Genomic DNA, 18,553 nt, shown 5'->3' with positions numbered 1-18,553 from the left:
TTTTTGGAAAAAAAAAAAAACGGTTTGATCTCATCACACTACAGTTTGTTATAAGCTTCTAAAACGAGAGACTTTGTGTTTTCATCATTGTTTGTGCAGGAAAACAGTACAAAACTCGCCATGACACATGACATATAAAACCTTAAAATTAACATTCATTTAATTCCAAAACACTGTTTACAATTCCATTGGTCTGGAAAGAGACTGGTATAAAACTAACCTCTATAATTGTTGAATTTAGACATTAGACCTGTCACGTGTTTAAAGGCCCTATACCCCATTTTATTCGCAGTGGAATAAAATACGTTTTGTCCTTCAATAAATTGAAAGAGCGTCTGTGAAAAAAGGCCTTTGACAATCCCATCATAAAGCGATTATTGATCGAGAACAAGCATTCTAGTTGTTTGTTAGCAGTTTGTTTAAGTTAGCAACGAGTGCGGATCGCGACAGTTTAAAACGCACGCACTCTTTGTAAACAGGAAATGGTATAGGGCCTTTAACTTCATTCTCAGGTGCATGGAAACCTGACTATTATCAACATTTCCAACAAGGTCATGATTTCAAATTAAAATAATAAAAACAACCAGCTACTCCATCTGCGTCACGTACACACTCTCAAACACACTTCAACACAAGAGCAGGAAAACACTAACAACCAGTGTCGATATTCACCTTACAGCAGCGACAGTGCGTCTCAAGCCGACTGAAGTAGGAAACAGCCCTCCAATTACAGATCGTTTTCAGTCAAACGGAGCAGGCTGGCTGGAATTCGTTTTCTGCCCTAATCGTCATGCTCCCAAACACAAAAAAAACCCAACAAAACAAAAAAAAGTATTGCAAATACATGTGTACACATATATACAAATAGAAGCCCCTAAACACTGGGGGCCACTTAACAATTTATAATGCATCATTTCTGTATATGCTGAGAATAAAACTTTTCTAAATAAAATACATAGTTATTTGTGAGGGCTGGGAATGGGCGGCAGATGAAAGGTGAGGAGCTGGGGAGGCGCAGTGTGTTTTGATGGGACAGTCGGGCCGTGACTCCGCCCCCGCACTGCCCTGTACAACAGCGACACTCCACTCTGCTGTCTGTCTCTTCCAATTGTTCCATAATATTATTAATAAGGGCAATGACGATGCTAAAAATATAGAAATCCCAGCCATGTCTCACAACTCGAAGTCCACGAAAAGGGCCAGGACTGTTTAAGAGTTTGTCAGAGTGGAAACTGATGAGAGAATATTTTAAAAATCGAGAACACGGGAGAGGCCGTAGAATGGAGATGGGCCGGTGTGGCAGAAAGCAGCAGATGAGATCAATTCCTGTACAGTACAACTAAATGTTTTTTTGACCGAGAAAAAACGTGTGGGGCCTACAAAACAAAATGAATAAAGTGAAAAAGTGTGGGTCTGAGGATGAGTTGTGGTCCGCCCTGGTGTCCTTCAGAGGGGTTTCACAGGAGACGGGCAGAAAAGCATGAGTGATGACGACATGGCCTCACAAAGTCCTCTCCCCCTCCGCACTGAAGGGAAGGGTCTGCAGTTGTCTCCGCGCTCGCCTTCCAGAGCGAATCATACCTCCAGGAAGCGTGTGCTGGTGGTCTTGGTGTGGAACGGCTCTGACCACATGCGCCGAAGGTCTCCCTGCACAAAGGAAAAAAAAAATAATAATGCGGTGGAGAGTTCGCACACAGAGGAAACCTGAGCTCAGAGTTTTGACTGTTGCACCACTGATTGATTGTTGTTGGAACTCTTACATCTTCCCAGAAAGAAGAGACAGTTTTGCGGTGCAAGTCCTAAAAGTACAGCGTGTTGTTTGTCCAGAGAAAGTGAGGGTCCGGTCTGTGGCCATCAGGTAACGCGTGAGCCGTCTCATTTGAAGGGAGTCCTCTCCACGAAAAACCACGTGTTCGCGTGTTACGCTCTTCAGTGAAAATATCGGTGACTCTATCAATGTGACAGCGAAGAACTTATCTCCCAAAAGCCTGCTCTGCTCACTCCTCGATGTTAAACAAATCTGTAATAAGGTGGTACTACTTTGACATGTATGTAGCACAGCCTTTATTTTAAATGTATATTTCTATTTGAATATTTTATACTGGTTACAAATCTGTACATTGTCCTGCTTTACCTCCAACTTTTTTATGATTATTGTTACTTTCTTTTTACTTACTTTTCTTTTTTTCCCTAAACATTTCACAATCATACAGGTATGGAAGCTCAAAGCTATAGGTTATAATCAAGTATTTTTTTATAGTGCGTGTTATTTCGGCCAATGAAACTCCCGTTTTCCCCGAATTGTGACTGGTAGTTTCTTCAGATGTGCTTTGTGGATGGAAACAGTGGAGTGACACAGTGGAATTAGGAGTGTTTTGGGTTTGGGCTGTAACTTGGGCTGCGACATGAGGTGCCAAACACGGACATGTTTTACTTTCTCTTTTGACTCGCAGCCATTAAGTGACATCTCAGCCTCCCAACCCTTCACTATAGAGCACATTTTCCCAGCGAAAGAAGACAAACAGGCTTCACAGACTCCTGCCTCTGATCGTAGTTTCGAACACTTTTCATACAGCAGTTTAGTTTGTATATCTTCTCGCGTCTGTACTACCTGCGGGAGCAAATATATGCGGTAGATGCAAAGGTAAATAAAGGCACGTCGCCTCCTCTTCGATGTCCCATACGTGGAGACTTTATGGTCATGACACCTTGATAATCCTTTTGTCTTAAAGCGTCATAAAACGGGTTTGCTCCAGCTCCGTAATTGTTTTGTTTAGTTACACTGCAGTCTGGAAACAAGTAGATCCGCCAGTCGGCACTTGGAGCACGACATCCAGAGACAAACTACATTTACAACTCGGTTTAGAGCAACGCTACTTTGGGGTTTTCGCCGCAATATCTGCTGTCAGAAATCCACGTTTGATCTGTAGTACATTTTCTGTCCACTTGATGGCAGGATGGAACAAAGTGGCAACATAAAGCATGGGTTTGTGTCACAGTTCAACTCACCCTGTCTGAAAATGAAATGCTCCCAAATGTTGCCGTTATTGTACAATACATGATAGTAATAGTAAAGCAAACCTCACTAATATCCCAGAATATATTTAGGAAACCATTTGATAATGAAAATAAAAGGGCACAAAAGTATTGAGGTAATGAAATATTTGAGCATTACATAAACATAGGTAATATTTGAAACAGCAAAATAGATGAGATCTAAATGTTAGCTTGTCCTTTACAGCGCGACAAATGTCATAATCAGAATCATGGTGGAAAGCCTGCACACGCAATCGAATTCCACAGTGGCACAAAGAAAGTGTCTATTGATATCGTCGTTACCGCTGGGCATTCATTAAAATGTCAGACTGTTGTTTGACATACAAGGAAGAATCAGTATCTCATAATGTGCTGAGAAAGAGCGGAGAAAGTCAGACACATTTCAGTCAGGGGTACTGAGCAAACTATACTTCACTCCCCATGTTGTTGAACAGTGCAGAACATTGACGTTTGGTTTGTGGGTATACGTACCTTCAGGTAGGCCATGGTCAGCAGAGGCAGCAGGGTGAAGGGCACCAGGTACAGCAGAGCGGGCTGTGCAGCGCGGTGAATCCTAGAGGCCACAGTGGCCGTCAGCAGACCTGTGAAAAACACACATCAGTTATAGCTCAGCAGCTCATCATACGACCTGTTAGATAACGGTAATATATTGATACCAATCGCCAACTTACCCACGAAGTAACCAATGAGAGTGCAGTGGAAATAGGAGACTCGCTGCATCCGTCCTGACATGTTGGCAGATCCTGGCACCTCTCCAGACGCTTGTTTCTTATAGTTGTCATATCGCAGGACGAAGCACAGTAGCAGTCCTGGCATCACGATGTCACCGATTCCCAGCATTGAGAAGTGACTTCCTGTTGAACTGTGCAGCACACCACAGAGCGTTCATCAAAATTCTGAACCAAACTATGTGTCATCTTTGTTGCCTAATGATAAGTGCTAAGTTTATATCTCATTCAATCTTGAGAACAGACATTAGGCCTAATTTCAAAGCCCAATAACTGTTCGTTCCAAAGATACAAGTAACAGTCTGTGACATTGTGGGCGATGTGGGGACAATGCCGCCCTCAGGGGCTCAAAGAACAGGTTCTTCTGATGATGGCTACGAACAGTATTCCTTTATGGGAAACACTTACCTGGGAAAGACCAGTTTTCCAGGTAAAGAGAGGCGGGGGACGTCCCGGCCCATCCCTGGCCCCAAATGAAGCTTCCTGGATAAAACATCTATGGGATTTTCAGCAGGCTGGGTGGCCACTTTAACCATCACGTTACTATTGAAGATGTAGGCTGAGAAAAACACCTGGAGTAAAAACAAGAAGTTAATTAGTTTTAATTTATTTAATCAAATAGCCATGTGTTCCGAACAGTAGCCTTATCAATGTGTGCTGTGGGCTGACGGGGCAGGGTACACAGAACACACACTGATTATTTCCTATCCAAACATTTGACGCTATGATTGCCTATGACCCAAAACAAAAAGCCTGTCTCTCCGCAGTGTGGTGTTGAAACATGTAAATGACACAGATAGTGGCTCTTAAACAGCTTTTGAGGATTGACTAAAAGCCAGCGCAGTCTAATCCCAAGGGGGGGTGGGCGATATGGCAAAAAGATGTTTTTATAATGACAAATAGAACTTCATCACACACTGAAGAAAAGAAAGATTGAATGAACGTACACAATTATATCTGAGCTTCCTTCACTGACTGGCAGGTAAAGAGCCGACTTTGCAGAAGTGTTTTGGATCGTGATAAATCGATCGCACACAAATGACAGATTGTCAGCCCTGGAGATGGTGGAGTGGACATATCAAGCACATGCAGCTTGAAATAAGACATAAAAACATTATTTTGAGTGCCTCAGCATTTGTTTTTTACCTTTTCACATTGAATTCATGTCTCTGTAAGAATTGTATGGCAACAATAAGATGCAGGCCCTAGAGTGGGAGAGCACCTTGACTGGGGCTCCTCCTGCCGGCAACTGTAGGAATAACTTACTAAAGAACAGCTCTGAACCGATATAATGTTGGCGTATGGGCTTTATGACTGTGGAGGACAGTTTTAGGTTTTAACAATGACGCAATTGCACAGAAGTGCAGAACAGAAGTGCTGACACGGTAGAAGAAGAAACGGCTAAATTTAACAGCTTTGCCCGAGGATTACTTGAAACTGCGTGAATGTAGTGAAATACTACTGAGCATGTCTTTGATGAGGGAACAACGTCATATTATGGTTTGTCCACTTCACAGGAATAGGCCACCGTTTATGTATACTGAGATATGTTCTTACCTTAGCTTAGACGAAGTATAATTGCACAAAATTAAACATGTTGATTTTCTAAACTAACTAGACTTGGATCGTGTAACTACTCATGTAACTGTATTTAAATAGGGGAAATGTGGAAGAGCTTGGTCGCTTCTAACTTCACCCCTGTTTGGGTCCATGAGGAGAGGCTAAATGCTAACAACATGTTTGGTCTAGTTCCATGACTGAGGGCAAGCGTAAAGACCAGACAGGTACGCATCAACTCGTCTAAATAAGGTAAGAACATATCTGAGCATGGAAAAACGGTGGTGTTTTAGTTAAATTGAAGCAGAGGAGCACTTCCGCCAAATGCAACTAGACAGTCTGAAATGTAAAACCTGTTGAATTGAAGCATCAGGTGATGAGCTACTGTGTAATGAGATTTAGGTGTAGCCAAAGAAGTTCCAAAATCTAATATAATCTCATTATTATGCTAAGTCTTTTTGTCATGGCAAAGTGGGCAAGAAAAGACATTGAACAGGTTCTGAAAAGTATCACAGCATGTTAAGAGCTCGCCAGAGGGATGCGACAATCTTGAAAGTACAGAGTGTTTATTGCGGAGTCCAAACAATTACCAAGACTCAAACCTGTCCATTAATTACAGGGCGATGTGTTTCAACAGTGTTTAATACAAAACTTAATCTGTGCAATCGCCGCTCAGTCAAAAGGTAGTGCTGACTAAATATACTCGGCATGTTCTTTGAACAGTCTGTCCATGTGAAACATGTAAACCTGACTTCCGCCATCCTTCAGCTCACAACACATTTATCCAAACAATGTGAAAACGACCGAAACAAACCTGCACTGAAACAACGTACTGCCCCACATATACCACAAGCAGGGGGGGCAAATTGGTACTATTGTTTTGGTAAAGTCAGAAACGTGTGTCATTTTGTTTTTGTTGCTGTTTAATATTTTAACAAAAAATATTTGGGTCATTGGTTTCTCTTTAATCAATGAGTTATATAATAATTTTGCACACCAGTTACTGGGCAATAACTGAATGTTCTTAAACTAAAAGAACATAATGATTTAGCTTTCATAAATACTGAGGCATAAGGTTTCATGTTTTTTAGAGACTAAAACATTTCACTTGCCTGATGCTTCTGCATGCAGTGCACATGTCCCTGATCCAATATGCACCAGCACCACTTCAATGAAAGTGATGCACAAGCACTCTGTAGTGCACAGAACGCTCTACATGGAGCACACTCCACTCACATGGAGAACAGAGGGAGGCAGGGCTCACGCACAGGTTATCAGCTGGACTCAGACCAGTGCCCACTTTGTACAGACAGAAGACCTCACAAATGTGGGTTTATGTTGACGAAGGGTTTTTAACCATTTATTAACTGTTCAGGAGGCTCCAACAAACAGATGAGCAACATTTGAATGTATAACTGCACACACTAAAGCCCCATAATCAGATGAAGATTACAATGTTTTTTTCCAGTTTGAGTAAAAGAATGTCTTACCCAGAACACATCGTAGATGAGCAGTCCCGACAGCAGCAGACACGACACTTTCAGACTGGGCAGTCGCACAAAGGCAATCATGGCCACACACAGACCCATCGCTAAAGCTAATGGGAGCAAATACAGAACAAGTATTATTGGACATATTTTACACATCAGTTTCATAGAAGTCAAGTCTCACCACACAATTCTTGCAGTTTTCATTGATTGAGCTAAAGCTAGGCTCTCATACTACGGACTTAAACTGTGCACGATTACAGGAAGACTGGGGGTTCATACTTAATGAGTGGCCATCACAAAAGAACCTCAAAACTGGCTGATTTTTTTTACTCCCCGCTTGATTTCCTGTAAACACCGATGTGAGGTGACGCGTGGGAGACTGGACATTTCATTGGCCAACATTGTCATGTGGTAAACCAACAAACCCAAGGCACTTAAGTCCAGTGGTTGGTCAGCAGTTTGTGCCCGTGTGATCGCCGTTATTGGCAACGGGGGGAAATAGTGAGCTGCAGGTCTGGATAGCCAAAATAATGAGTGCAGCCAAAACATCAAGTAGGAGTAAAAAAAATAGTAGCCATAATAATGACGTAAGAGTAAAGAGTAGGAGTAAATAAAAATTCACAAATCAGCCAGTTAAGCTGATGTATTTTGAGACTAGGCTCATACCATCCATGAGCAGCCAGTGTCCAGTCAGCACCCAGATGAGCACCAACAGCACAGACAGGGAGAAGGACAGCAGCTCTGCCAGAGTGAAGCGCCCACAGCAACCAAAGGAAATCCTGCAGAAAACACACGAGGAAGAAAAGGTCAGGTAAACTGGAACAGAATCAAGGCCAGCACTTTCAGAAGACTGAGACTGGGGGGGGGGGGTCATTAATCAATACAGGTGGTGGTAAATACTGAGTCCAACTTGGAAAACAGCATATAGCTCTTTGTGAGAATGTTACTCTTAATTTAGCATTTGGAAGTGCCTTTATGACAGTATTACGGCCCTAAATCAGAGCGAACGCTTTGCAGACGCCCCCTTAGTGCGCCCACAACTTTGAGAAAGCTTCAGTATGACACTTTTTTAGTGTGGAGAGTGTTTTAAGTGACAGTTAAGTAGGCTGTACTAAGTAGGCTTAAGCAAAGCCCATTAACATCATTAATATGACCTGGAGCTTGGAAATATGAGGTCCAACCGCCTTTAACAGCAGCATGGTTTGTGTGGACTCTCGACACAGAATGCAGTGAGGAAGTAGATGAGATTAGGGCTGAACAAGATGAATATTGGATTTTCTACATACGTTTTTAATTGAACAAGCAGTAGATATGTCTTTATAGTGAAATTATGATCAAAACAACCCCATGACATTTATTTAGACAGACTCCGGTTGTGTTTCCAAGCAGCTTCAGACGGAAAATATTGAAAAATTGAGAATCACTGATAAACGATTCAGATTTTATGTATTTGTTTAATTTATTTGAGCTGAAAACAACCAAGTAACATCCTTTAACCTCTTACCCCCACTTTAACAAGCACATTTTCTCCAGTACAGCTTTACCCACATCTACAAGCCTGGCGACTGGAGAGCTTGGCCCGTGCGAGGCCTCATTTGAAAGCTAAGACCTGCAAAACTGATCGGAACCTTGTCGCCGCGTTTTTATCACATTTTGCAGAATTTTTTTGCTTGTTTTCTTAGTGTTTTTGTCAGTTTTTCATTGCATTTTTGTCACTTTTTTCATGTTTTTTGTCGCTCTTCTGTTCTGTTTTCATCCTTGCTTTAGTTGGTTTTTTTTGACACTTTTTTTCCAAGAAGCTTTCAGATCTGGGTAAAGAAAATGTGCTTGGTTCAAGGTGCGGCTGAAGAGATTAATGCTTATAAGGCAGAACTTTTCTGATCTCACCATGATTGGGGGAAATTCACTGACAACCTTCCCGTAGGTGGGCAACCCGCTACTAACGCCCCACATTATGGGTCTTTGTGAACATGACAAAGGATGTGAAACATTATCAGCAGGGAACAAAAGAGGGAATGATATTTGATGGGTGGCCCTGGTATTCATTTCAGATGCTTAAATAATGCTATCATGAAAAAAGGCGTTGGACTCCCGACACAGTAAATTTGTGCAGAGAAGCAAAAATGGTTGGAACTGTATGAAGTGGAATGAGCATCGAAAGTAGAAGCAAAAGAAGAAGAAGGTGCATAAAAGCTACTCAGAGGGAAGATAATTTGGAAAAACTCAAGAAATGTGTATGACTTTACTTTTACATTCAAATATTGATTGTCCATATTTGCATATTCAAGAGGTGTGTGGGTTGGATATTGAAGGGATGAGGATTGGACAGAGGCATAGAGAAAAACACTGATGATTTCAAAATTAATCTCATTACGAAAAACCAAGACTTACTTGTTTTGTGGTGCACAGGGTCTCGTCACATACTGGCACATTGGCAATAGGAGGAATGCAAAAGCAATTGTTGCGAGAACTAGGGACAAGCACAAAGCACATCAGTAATAAACCTCAATAACTTTGTATCATGTGTTATTCACGATATTAGTGCTAAGTGTTGTTTTTTAATCACATTGTGTCAAAACAAGATTGGAGATATACTATATTAGGACCAAAACACAGAATTGGACAAAATAAGCAAAATCATGACAAAAACATAATTTTCCTACAACTTGAATTTCACTTTGGCGACGTGTTGTGTAGCGCGAGTGTTGACGTGAGTGTTTACCTGCAGTGCAGATGGTGAACACCACCTGTACCGAGTCAAAGAAGAAGAACATGACTAGCAAAGACACCGATGCTCCAATTGGCAGGAACAGAGCCTGTGTTGAATCTATGGTCTGAATACCTGTGAAATCAGATGGACAACGGTCAATACAAAGTAGACTTGTGCTAATACCAATACTGATACCACTGATTGTACAGGCATTGGTATTGCTGATCGATTGCTGATACTAGGGCTGAAAGATATATCGTTATTGTATCGATATAGAGATATGAAAATTCAAGATATTAAAGGGAATATACGGAGTTCAGAAATGTTAAAATTATGTATTTTCCTCCCCTACTGCCTCTAAAATCCTGCACTGTCACTCAAAAAGGTGCTAATTCGGGTCCGAAATGCCGTCATGCACGAGTTTAATATAGAAGCTGCAGTTACGCATAAGCAAACTTGCATCTAGCCCCTTTAATATAGAAAAAGCAAGATATTTTCATATATACATTTTCCTCTATAAAACTGCACTCTTTTGTATTATGATGTTTTTATTTTTCTGAAAAATGTTTGGTTTTCACAGAGTTATCTGGCATAAATATCGTTGTTAGAGGATAACATTAAATCGCTATTTATCATACTGGGTCAGGCTGTACAGTCGTACTATCTCTGTCATAGCCTTGACTGAGTATGATAAATAGCGATTTAATGTTATCCTCTAACAATCTTGATATGAAATTTTGTCCATATCGTTCAGCCCCAATTGTAACATAATAATTTTCTATATAAAACCCTATTGCAGTTGACTGCATCATGGCGGACGCAGCTTAAATTCAGGCAGTGGAGGCTCTGCAAAATCTAAGAACTCAATAATGATAGCTTAGCATCTTTTAGCCGGCGTCGCTATTGTTTTAATTCATCACCCGTGTTGTTATCGGACTCTTGGTGGCATCGGCTGCTACCCTGAGCCCAAGTATCGGTATCGAATCATGATATCGGAACAACACTAATAAGTCACAACATGTAACTCTTAAGATTATTTCAAACTACAAATCGCTTTTTAAATCATGTAGCAAAAGAAAGCTCTAAACCAGGTTAAACTGGACTAATGGAGGTTTAAGTCGAGCTGAATGAGACCTAAGCTCGGTTTAGTCATGACTCAAACCAGAACTGACACAAAGAACAAAAACGCCACTGAAATGATTTCAAAAATAATCTCTCACTACAACCCACGTACCACAGTTTGAGAACCACAATTGTACTAGATTTTGAGAATGATGTTGTCTTTATTTTTCACTTGACCCTCAGGAAACAAGAGCGAGCCGGACGAGCGAACAACTGTAAACATCAAGCCCTTGATCAGAGGCAAAGCGTGAAACTCACTGTTGTTTGTGTTGTTGTTGAAAGACCCTGTTGTCGTGGGGTTACCGTCTTTATCCTTCTCCTGGTTCTCACAGTCCATATTTAATGATCTGCATGAGGTGTGAGAGAGAGACAGAGACCGGGAGAAAAGAGGCTTTAGTAAGACGAAGAGAGTGGAGGAGTTTGCGCTTTAGTAACAGAGAAGACACTGTCGATGGGGTTTTGTTTTGTGTCGAAAATCAAATTACTTGTAAGAGACTTCAATGAAATCAAATGAATTATCTGCGTCATATTAGTCACAACCGACAGTGCCTCGGATTATTTTACAAGAAACAAATAGACAATGATTCCAAATTTGACGGAGACCTCAGCGATTTTGCATTACATTGCGGATATTGTGTCACATACAAACGCAACAGCGATAATCTAGCAACAAGTGGTGCAGCATTTTAGATCTAAAGTCACTGGAGATAAAGTCCGACCTACCTGAAGCTGCCGTAGACGATGAGGAGGATGGAGATGAGGAAGGTAGACACCTGGCTGGAGTCCACCAGGGAGTACGCCCTGAGAAACACGAGAGAGACAAACAAGTTCATTCACACGCCCATGACCTCGCCGTTCACACGTGCAAAACAAATCTGCAGCAAAGATCAACTTGTTTCAATGTTGCAGCAAAAATGAAAAAATGAGGTTCTGATGCCAAGTATTGTTAGTCCTCAAAAAAAAAAACAATACAAAGCAATCTAATCCACCTGCACCAAAGCATGTACAGAATTTGAAGTGTAAATTCTCATCCCTGGTGACTTATCCTAAAATGTATAAATAATTGGTCACATGAAAAAGAAAAACTCAAAAGGAATTCACTTCGAGGACTTTAGCAAAGAAATACACTTCCAAGAAAGTTATTAGCTGCAAACCGCGAGCAGGCTGTGGAAAACGGACTTCCTCCATTTTTTCTTTTTATCTGTCACAGAAATTGCCAAGTCTCATTGTGACAATAAGGAGCATTTTGTATGGGAGAGCCGGTGGGTTGGGTTTCTCTGTGTTTTAGAGCTAATAAACTAATTGTAAAGTGCTTTGAGTGCCTAATGTAGGTGGAAAAGCGCTATTGAGACCATTTACCATAACAGAGCATGTGCATATGTGGATCGTGCTCTGTTGGTGTGGATGTTCTGTGAGAGAGACCTGGTTAAACTGAGGTCATGGTCACAGAGTGTGATGTCACTCACTGTTTATGGATGCTAAACAGCAGCTGCCTGAAAGGTGAGTAAACCAGAGCGAAAAAAAAAAAAAAAAAGCCCCGAAAAAGCCCCATCTTTTGAAAAATGATGGTTGCCAAGTGTGATTCAGCTTTCACACCGAATAACTTTACTTTCATGTATTTTAATTTCCAGGATGAATAGTGATAATCTAAAGACTAAGCAGTGTTTTAATCATTGACTAATAAATGCCACGTGTTTTTGGCTTTTAGTAAAAAAACAAAAAACATCTGGGAAGCATTGGGTCAAATGTTGTGGCGAGGGTTGGGTCACACAGAGGACACTGATCAAGCCTAACGTCCTTGACACCTGGTATACATGTTTTGGTGAAGTCGTTATTAAAGAAGAGGTGGATGGTCTGTTATTGTGGATCTTCTGTTTTGTTTGCAGTAATGACGAACACAATGGTTCACTGACTTTTGTTTGAAAAAATAACACATATATCCTGTTTACATACTTATTTATAATCTATTCACATAGACATGTATTTCAAGCTTCAATATTCTAACTTTTGCCAAACAAACAATAACAATTTGAAAAGATCCTGTCATAGATAAATGTTAGTGTGACTCTGTAAAGTGATCACAATATTTAAATTGGTATTATTCTGCTTTTACTGAATATTAAAGCCTTGTGATTTAGAGGCATTTGTTCATTGTTCCGTTTCAAATTTAGTAGTATCTTGATAAAAGGTTAAAAGCCTCGGCAGTAAAGCTAAGAAATGTCTTATGTGACCCAACCCACCCCGCTCTCCCCTTACATTTTGGTCTCAGGGCTGGGTCATAAGGCAAATAAAAAAGAAATTACATGTCTCAAAACATGTCTCAATTTTCAACAGGATTTAAATTTTTGATTTTAAAATGAGTAAATACAGCTCCCACTAATATGGTTTCATAAGGTAGAAAATGCACCTCAGCTTGATCAAAAATGGTATACATTCCATTTACTCTCCTTGCATGTCTTAAAAATCTGAACTCAAAGCCATGACCTGTTACTGCCCTGGGATTGGATTGACCTTTTCCGATAATTGCGACCATAGAATGAATCGTGGTTGGATAATAATACTATTTATTGCACAACCCTACATCTGGTGCTCTTGACCCACGAACATGCCGTCTGGTCACACTTATAAAGGTGCATGTCTGGCCAACAGCTCCAGGAGCGTCAGAAAACTGACCTTGTTCTCGCTGCACAAACGCTAATGATGTCACAGTCACAGGCTAACAGATAGACGGCTCCTCAACCCACCACTCAGCTAATTCATATTCAAGAACCGAGCAGCTTAGTCAGAATTCTGTGCACAGAGGCTCGGAGAACATGGGTGCTACACATGAATGGAACATTTAAAAACAAAATACAATCCCGGACTGTTGAGGCCTGGACGGCGGCCCAATGCGCCATAAGACGCTCTTGTTCACTGACAGACTGGGTTTTCAATAACACAATTCCAATAATGACCTCCATCATCCAGTTGAATGTGTGGCCTCACCAGAAAGAGTCGGGTCACCAGGAAACAATGCAGACTTCTCTTTACTGCTATGGTAGAATGGATGTCAATAATAACATCTCACTCCAGTCTTTGCTACCACACTTTAAGGGAGAAATTGTGACTCACAAGAAGGCTTTGATCGCTGCTGCGTGTGCTTGTGTTTACTGCCGCTTACAGTAGGCATCGGGTAGGCACCTCCGCCTAGGAGTATCTGCCTCCGCTTTTTGATCCAATTATGGAAATAGTACCATGGTCTTCAAGACCAACTTATATCATTTGAAATTTGAATGAAAAATGACATGGCTAAATTTGTAATTGAGGTTTTATAAAATGTATTGTCAGTAAAACTTATGTTACACTTTTCAAACCCAAAATTCACATCTTCAAACGTTGCAATGTTGTTTCAGATGTATTTAAAAGATATTCAATCCATGGGCCTAAAGAATAGGAGAGCAGTTTGCTTGTACATGTTAACTAAACAACTATGTTTAAAGCCTTAGCCTCAGAAAAGTACTATCCACAAAATCAACTGGAAGCCTTATAAGATCACAAGCTAATCCAAAGTGATGGCTTTGCTCTGGGCAAGAGCAACAGGTGCTTCAGTAATCCGTTAGATTCAAAAGGCTCAATGTGCTGTTCTAAAGTTGTAGAGGCATATAAGGCTGTGGTGATCTGTACTTTTCAACAATAATACACACAAAATGAACGCTCAATATTTTGTATTTTTCTCATGCATCAAAGCATTTTTTTTTTTCATTTGTGTGATCGTTCTTTATAAAGCACTTCTGAAAGTGTTACAATTCATACCTTTAACATGTGACAATTGTTAACTAACACAACATGCGCATCAACAAGCCGGTAAAGTTTAAGTAGGGAAGGGAAACTGGGGAAAACAACTCCCTTGTCACATCGAACAGATGGTAACATACAGCCACCAACCACAGCACAGAAACCAGGGACAACTCCAAATTGTATATTCAGAAAATAGACAGGAAGCTCCCTGCAGTAGCAAGACACTGTGGGAAGAAGTTTCCAGTGGAAAACAAAAGTCAGGGAGGTGTGAGTGAAACTTTAAAGCAGTGTTTCTAAAGTGCTATGGCTTTGGGACCCACCATTACCCTAAGATGACCAGCCGCGAGTTAAATAAAAATGTAATCTGTCATATACTGTAGAAAATGTAGTGTTTTCCACACACGTTGTATTGAACAAGCAGCAGATATGTCCCGAAGACTGAAATTTTGATCAAAACAACCCAATAACATGAATTTTAACAGACTCCGGTTTCCATTCAGTTTGAAATGGAAAATATTGAACAAAAAAAAAAGATCCCCGGAGACCCACCGCTTTAAAGCACTGTATTTTTGCGCTTTATTTACTTATGTTTGACTTTTCTAGCACTGACTATTCCAAGACGTCATGATGGACAGTGGCTCATCAATGTGAAATCAACCTTTGATTTTACATATAAAGGAAGACAGCCTTGTGTCTTTCAAGCTGTGAAGGCTAAATCCTAGGGGCGGGTCGAGACACAAGACATGTTTTGTAATAATAAATAAAGATGAAACATTAACTTACTGCACGAAATGAAAATCAATTAAAAAGTGCAAACCTATATATTATGTAAACATTGGTGGGTAACTGTTAGCTAAATAATTCTCTAAGCCGTCCACAATGAGCATATTGGATGCAGTGCAATAAAATAAAGGAAAAATTAACAGTATTCATCTACTATACCCATCCATGCTAAATCCTGCTACCGGTAATTGTTAAATTAAATGTATTCAGACACATTCACCTTAAAAACTGACATCCACGTCTATTGCAATTCATCCACAACATTAAAACAGACGAGGGCTGCACAAAAATGCAATAACTGACTTGATTAACACCATTTCAACACCGCATGTTCCAACACTATATTCATTTTGAGAACAATTTGTTTAGTCTAAAAAAACAAAAGTGATCCCTAAATGACAGCAGGTCACCACTAAAGCTAAACAGGCTCCTACAGCACAGCTGACGCTGTTGTGACCGACCCTTTAATTTCAACCAAGGCTGAGTTTTAGATTCAAACAAAGAGTTAAAATTGACATAATTTTAGGGACTTAATTATAGCTGTGAAGTGAGGGCAGATTATAATACTGTGGTGAGGAGAATATCCATAAACATTAAACTGGAGTGGTACTATATTGAGAAATATCGTATTATTAAACACACTGAATAAAAATCCATTAACTCATCGGGCAAGTGTTACCACATACCAAAGGAAGAGATTTTATAGTGATGTTACGGCATGTGCAAGGACACATCCACACCCATGACTACTAAAGCTGAACTATCTGTCTATACAGGTCCTTTGTTGGCCACATTAAGTTTCAATCAACCCAGTTTTGAAAAGTATCTGATGACTTCATCATGTTTGGTGCTTGCTCAAAACGGGCAGTAGGTCACACCATACTTCAGTGATAATGACACTATATTCCTGAGCTTTATTGTAACATGATCAGACTGGCTATTAATGTCTCAAACTTCCTGGAATGGCAACAAAAGAATGTTCACCGAAATGTGACATTCCTTGTTCTGAATGGCTCTGCCTGTGGCCCATCTGATGGACCTGGGATCTTCAACTGATGATCATTATCCGCGTGCCCCACAACTTTTCATTCATTGGCACAGCGATGTTCTTGTCGCATTTACAATTGCGTAGGTATTTATCAAGAGCCTTTTAGTCCTAAAGTCAACCTGCCGTGATGGAAATGACCAATTAGATCTTCCACCTTCAATAGTTAATTTAACATCAGCAGAAATTAACCTCTCCACTATATTGCAACCAATGCTTTGTTTTGTATGCTGCAGGCAAACGAAAATGGCTAGCCTTAGCTCTGTCAGGCAGGCGTGTTGATGGGGATACGTTTTCCTTATTTCCTCAAAACCCTTCGTGCAGCCAAGTATGGCTGATTTTGTTGTTCTATACATGCTATTGGTGTTCGGTTGGGGGCAGTAAGGCTCCACAAAGTGACTCATTTGCTTTTTCTATCCAGTTAGCTTGTTAACTAGCTCCCTAGCATCTACCCACAAAAGCACCATTTCATTAGACCAGACCGTAGCAGGATAAGGTTAGCATCAGCTGTTGCGTCTGATTAGCCTCTGCTAGCCTACCTCAAAGCTGCTAGCATTACAAAAACTGCAGACAATTGAATTTAAATCGACTGTCATTTTGCTTTGACTATACAATTACACATGGCAGAAGGGTAACCGTTCACGGACATTCATTTTGGCCAGGTAGCACAGCCCCCTGTGTAAAGGCGACCTCTGTCAATAAGGTTCATCAGTAGCGGCTAACGCTGTGCTGCTGCTCCACGGCAGCGCGAGCCCCGTGCGCACTCACCAGGCTGAGTAGCCCTGCTCCGCCATATCGCCGAAAACAGTGGGCTCCGCGACGGTGGCTAACAGATTCCGGTCCCAGTGACAACCCGCTGGGATCAAGGAATGGTTTTCTGCTTCTCCTTTACAGTCCGCCTTCCTAGCATGCAGGTTTAGGTGACAACATGATCATACATCCCGGCTGCAGCTAGTAGTAATCACTAGCTGTGTTGCGATTGAAACGGGAATGATGGTTTGCTATCGGTAGGTGGACAAGACAAAGCACCCCGAGAAAAAACACTGGTGTTATTTTCGTCGGTTCGCTAATGTCCTGTCGTCACCCCAGCAGAGAGGGGTTGGTTTCCAACAATGCTACGCCCGTTGTAAATCCATATTCAGCCTTTGGTGGCCAGGATAAATGTCGCGTAGTCCTCAGTCTCACTCTGCACCCCTCGCAGTTATGGAAGACGTTCAGCTTTGTTTTCTATGGCGAGAGTCACGGGAGCGCGCACAGTCGCCCTGCTGTAAGGTTTACAAGTAGGACGTGCACTCAAACGCTTTTTGTGCATTGAAACCATGACTGAAAGAGTTTGCATTATTTTCTCTCAAGCTGGCTGCTGTTAGCAGGGCTATTTGCGACCAAACATCCAGCAAAATGCCCGTAAAAGAGAAGGGTTGGTTGAATTTGGGTAATTTTTACAATGTTGACTCGGCACCTTTTGGGATATCTCATTCTTATCTCATCATGTTACAGCTCTCTGCAATCCCTAAAATGTTTGAACATATATATATATATATATATATATATATATATATATATATATATATATATATATATATATATATATATATATATATATATATATATATATATATATATAATGTTTTGTGTTTATGTGTATCCAAATAGCTGTAATGATGGCAAAACAGTTTGTTTTTTTTGCATAATAAAGCCTACATATAATAGATTCTAAAGACATTTACACGAGGACATAAGACTGTCAAATATCTGTATTTGTTGTGTGTCAACACATTTTAATGAAACCAAATTACACATGTTCTACACCTGACAGGAATATTCATTCACAGGCTTATTAATCTGTGGCCTGGTGCATTTTATTTGTCATGGTACTTCCTAATGTTCGTATTACATAATGCACTGACGCATGAAGTTGCAATGTTTCTGTGAATAGAACAAAAAGCCACGCATCATTGTAGATCTTTATGATGCTTAGTTACTATTGTTTATGGCTTAAAAACCCAAAATAGACACTCAGATAAATGTCTTGCAGTACAAGACAAAATGCTTATTTGTAAAAAAGTTAAATTAAATACACAATTTGATCCTTTATTTTGGGGAACACATTCCCCCACCTCTAAGTTTAGAAGTGGGGGTAGAGCATCCTAAAAGTATTTTGGAATATCTGGCAAAGATTTGAGATCAAATGGTATTTGACGGTGGTATTGATGGTATTAGTGCTTCTGTAACTGATTTACAAATGTAGCACTGCACATCATTTAAGTCATAGAAATGTTTTGTT

The 18,553-nt window shown here is 40.5% G+C and overlaps 1 protein-coding gene across 1 annotated transcript; it reads right to left on the bottom strand.

The window, feature by feature from the left end:
• Positions 1-395: 395 nt before the first annotated feature.
• Positions 396-17,530, bottom strand: sppl3 (signal peptide peptidase 3). Its single transcript, XM_079551225.1, has 11 exons — positions 17,038-17,530; positions 11,388-11,465; positions 10,923-11,011; positions 9,555-9,674; positions 9,224-9,302; positions 7,499-7,611; positions 6,833-6,939; positions 4,194-4,357; positions 3,729-3,919; positions 3,529-3,638; positions 396-1,647 (listed from the first exon to the last, which is right to left on the bottom strand). Exons 1-11 carry the CDS (start codon positions 17,061-17,063, stop codon positions 1,576-1,578), a joined length of 1,149 nt encoding a protein of 382 aa, XP_079407351.1. The 5' UTR covers positions 17,064-17,530; the 3' UTR covers positions 396-1,575.
• Positions 17,531-18,553: the final 1,023 nt, after the last annotated feature.

Source organism: Gobius niger (assembly GCF_951799975.1).
Source record: "Gobius niger genome assembly, chromosome: 2".
NCBI lineage: Eukaryota > Metazoa > Chordata > Actinopteri > Gobiiformes > Gobiidae > Gobius > Gobius niger.
Note: the sequence above shows the minus strand (reverse complement) of the source record. Positions and strands in the feature narration are given on the sequence as shown.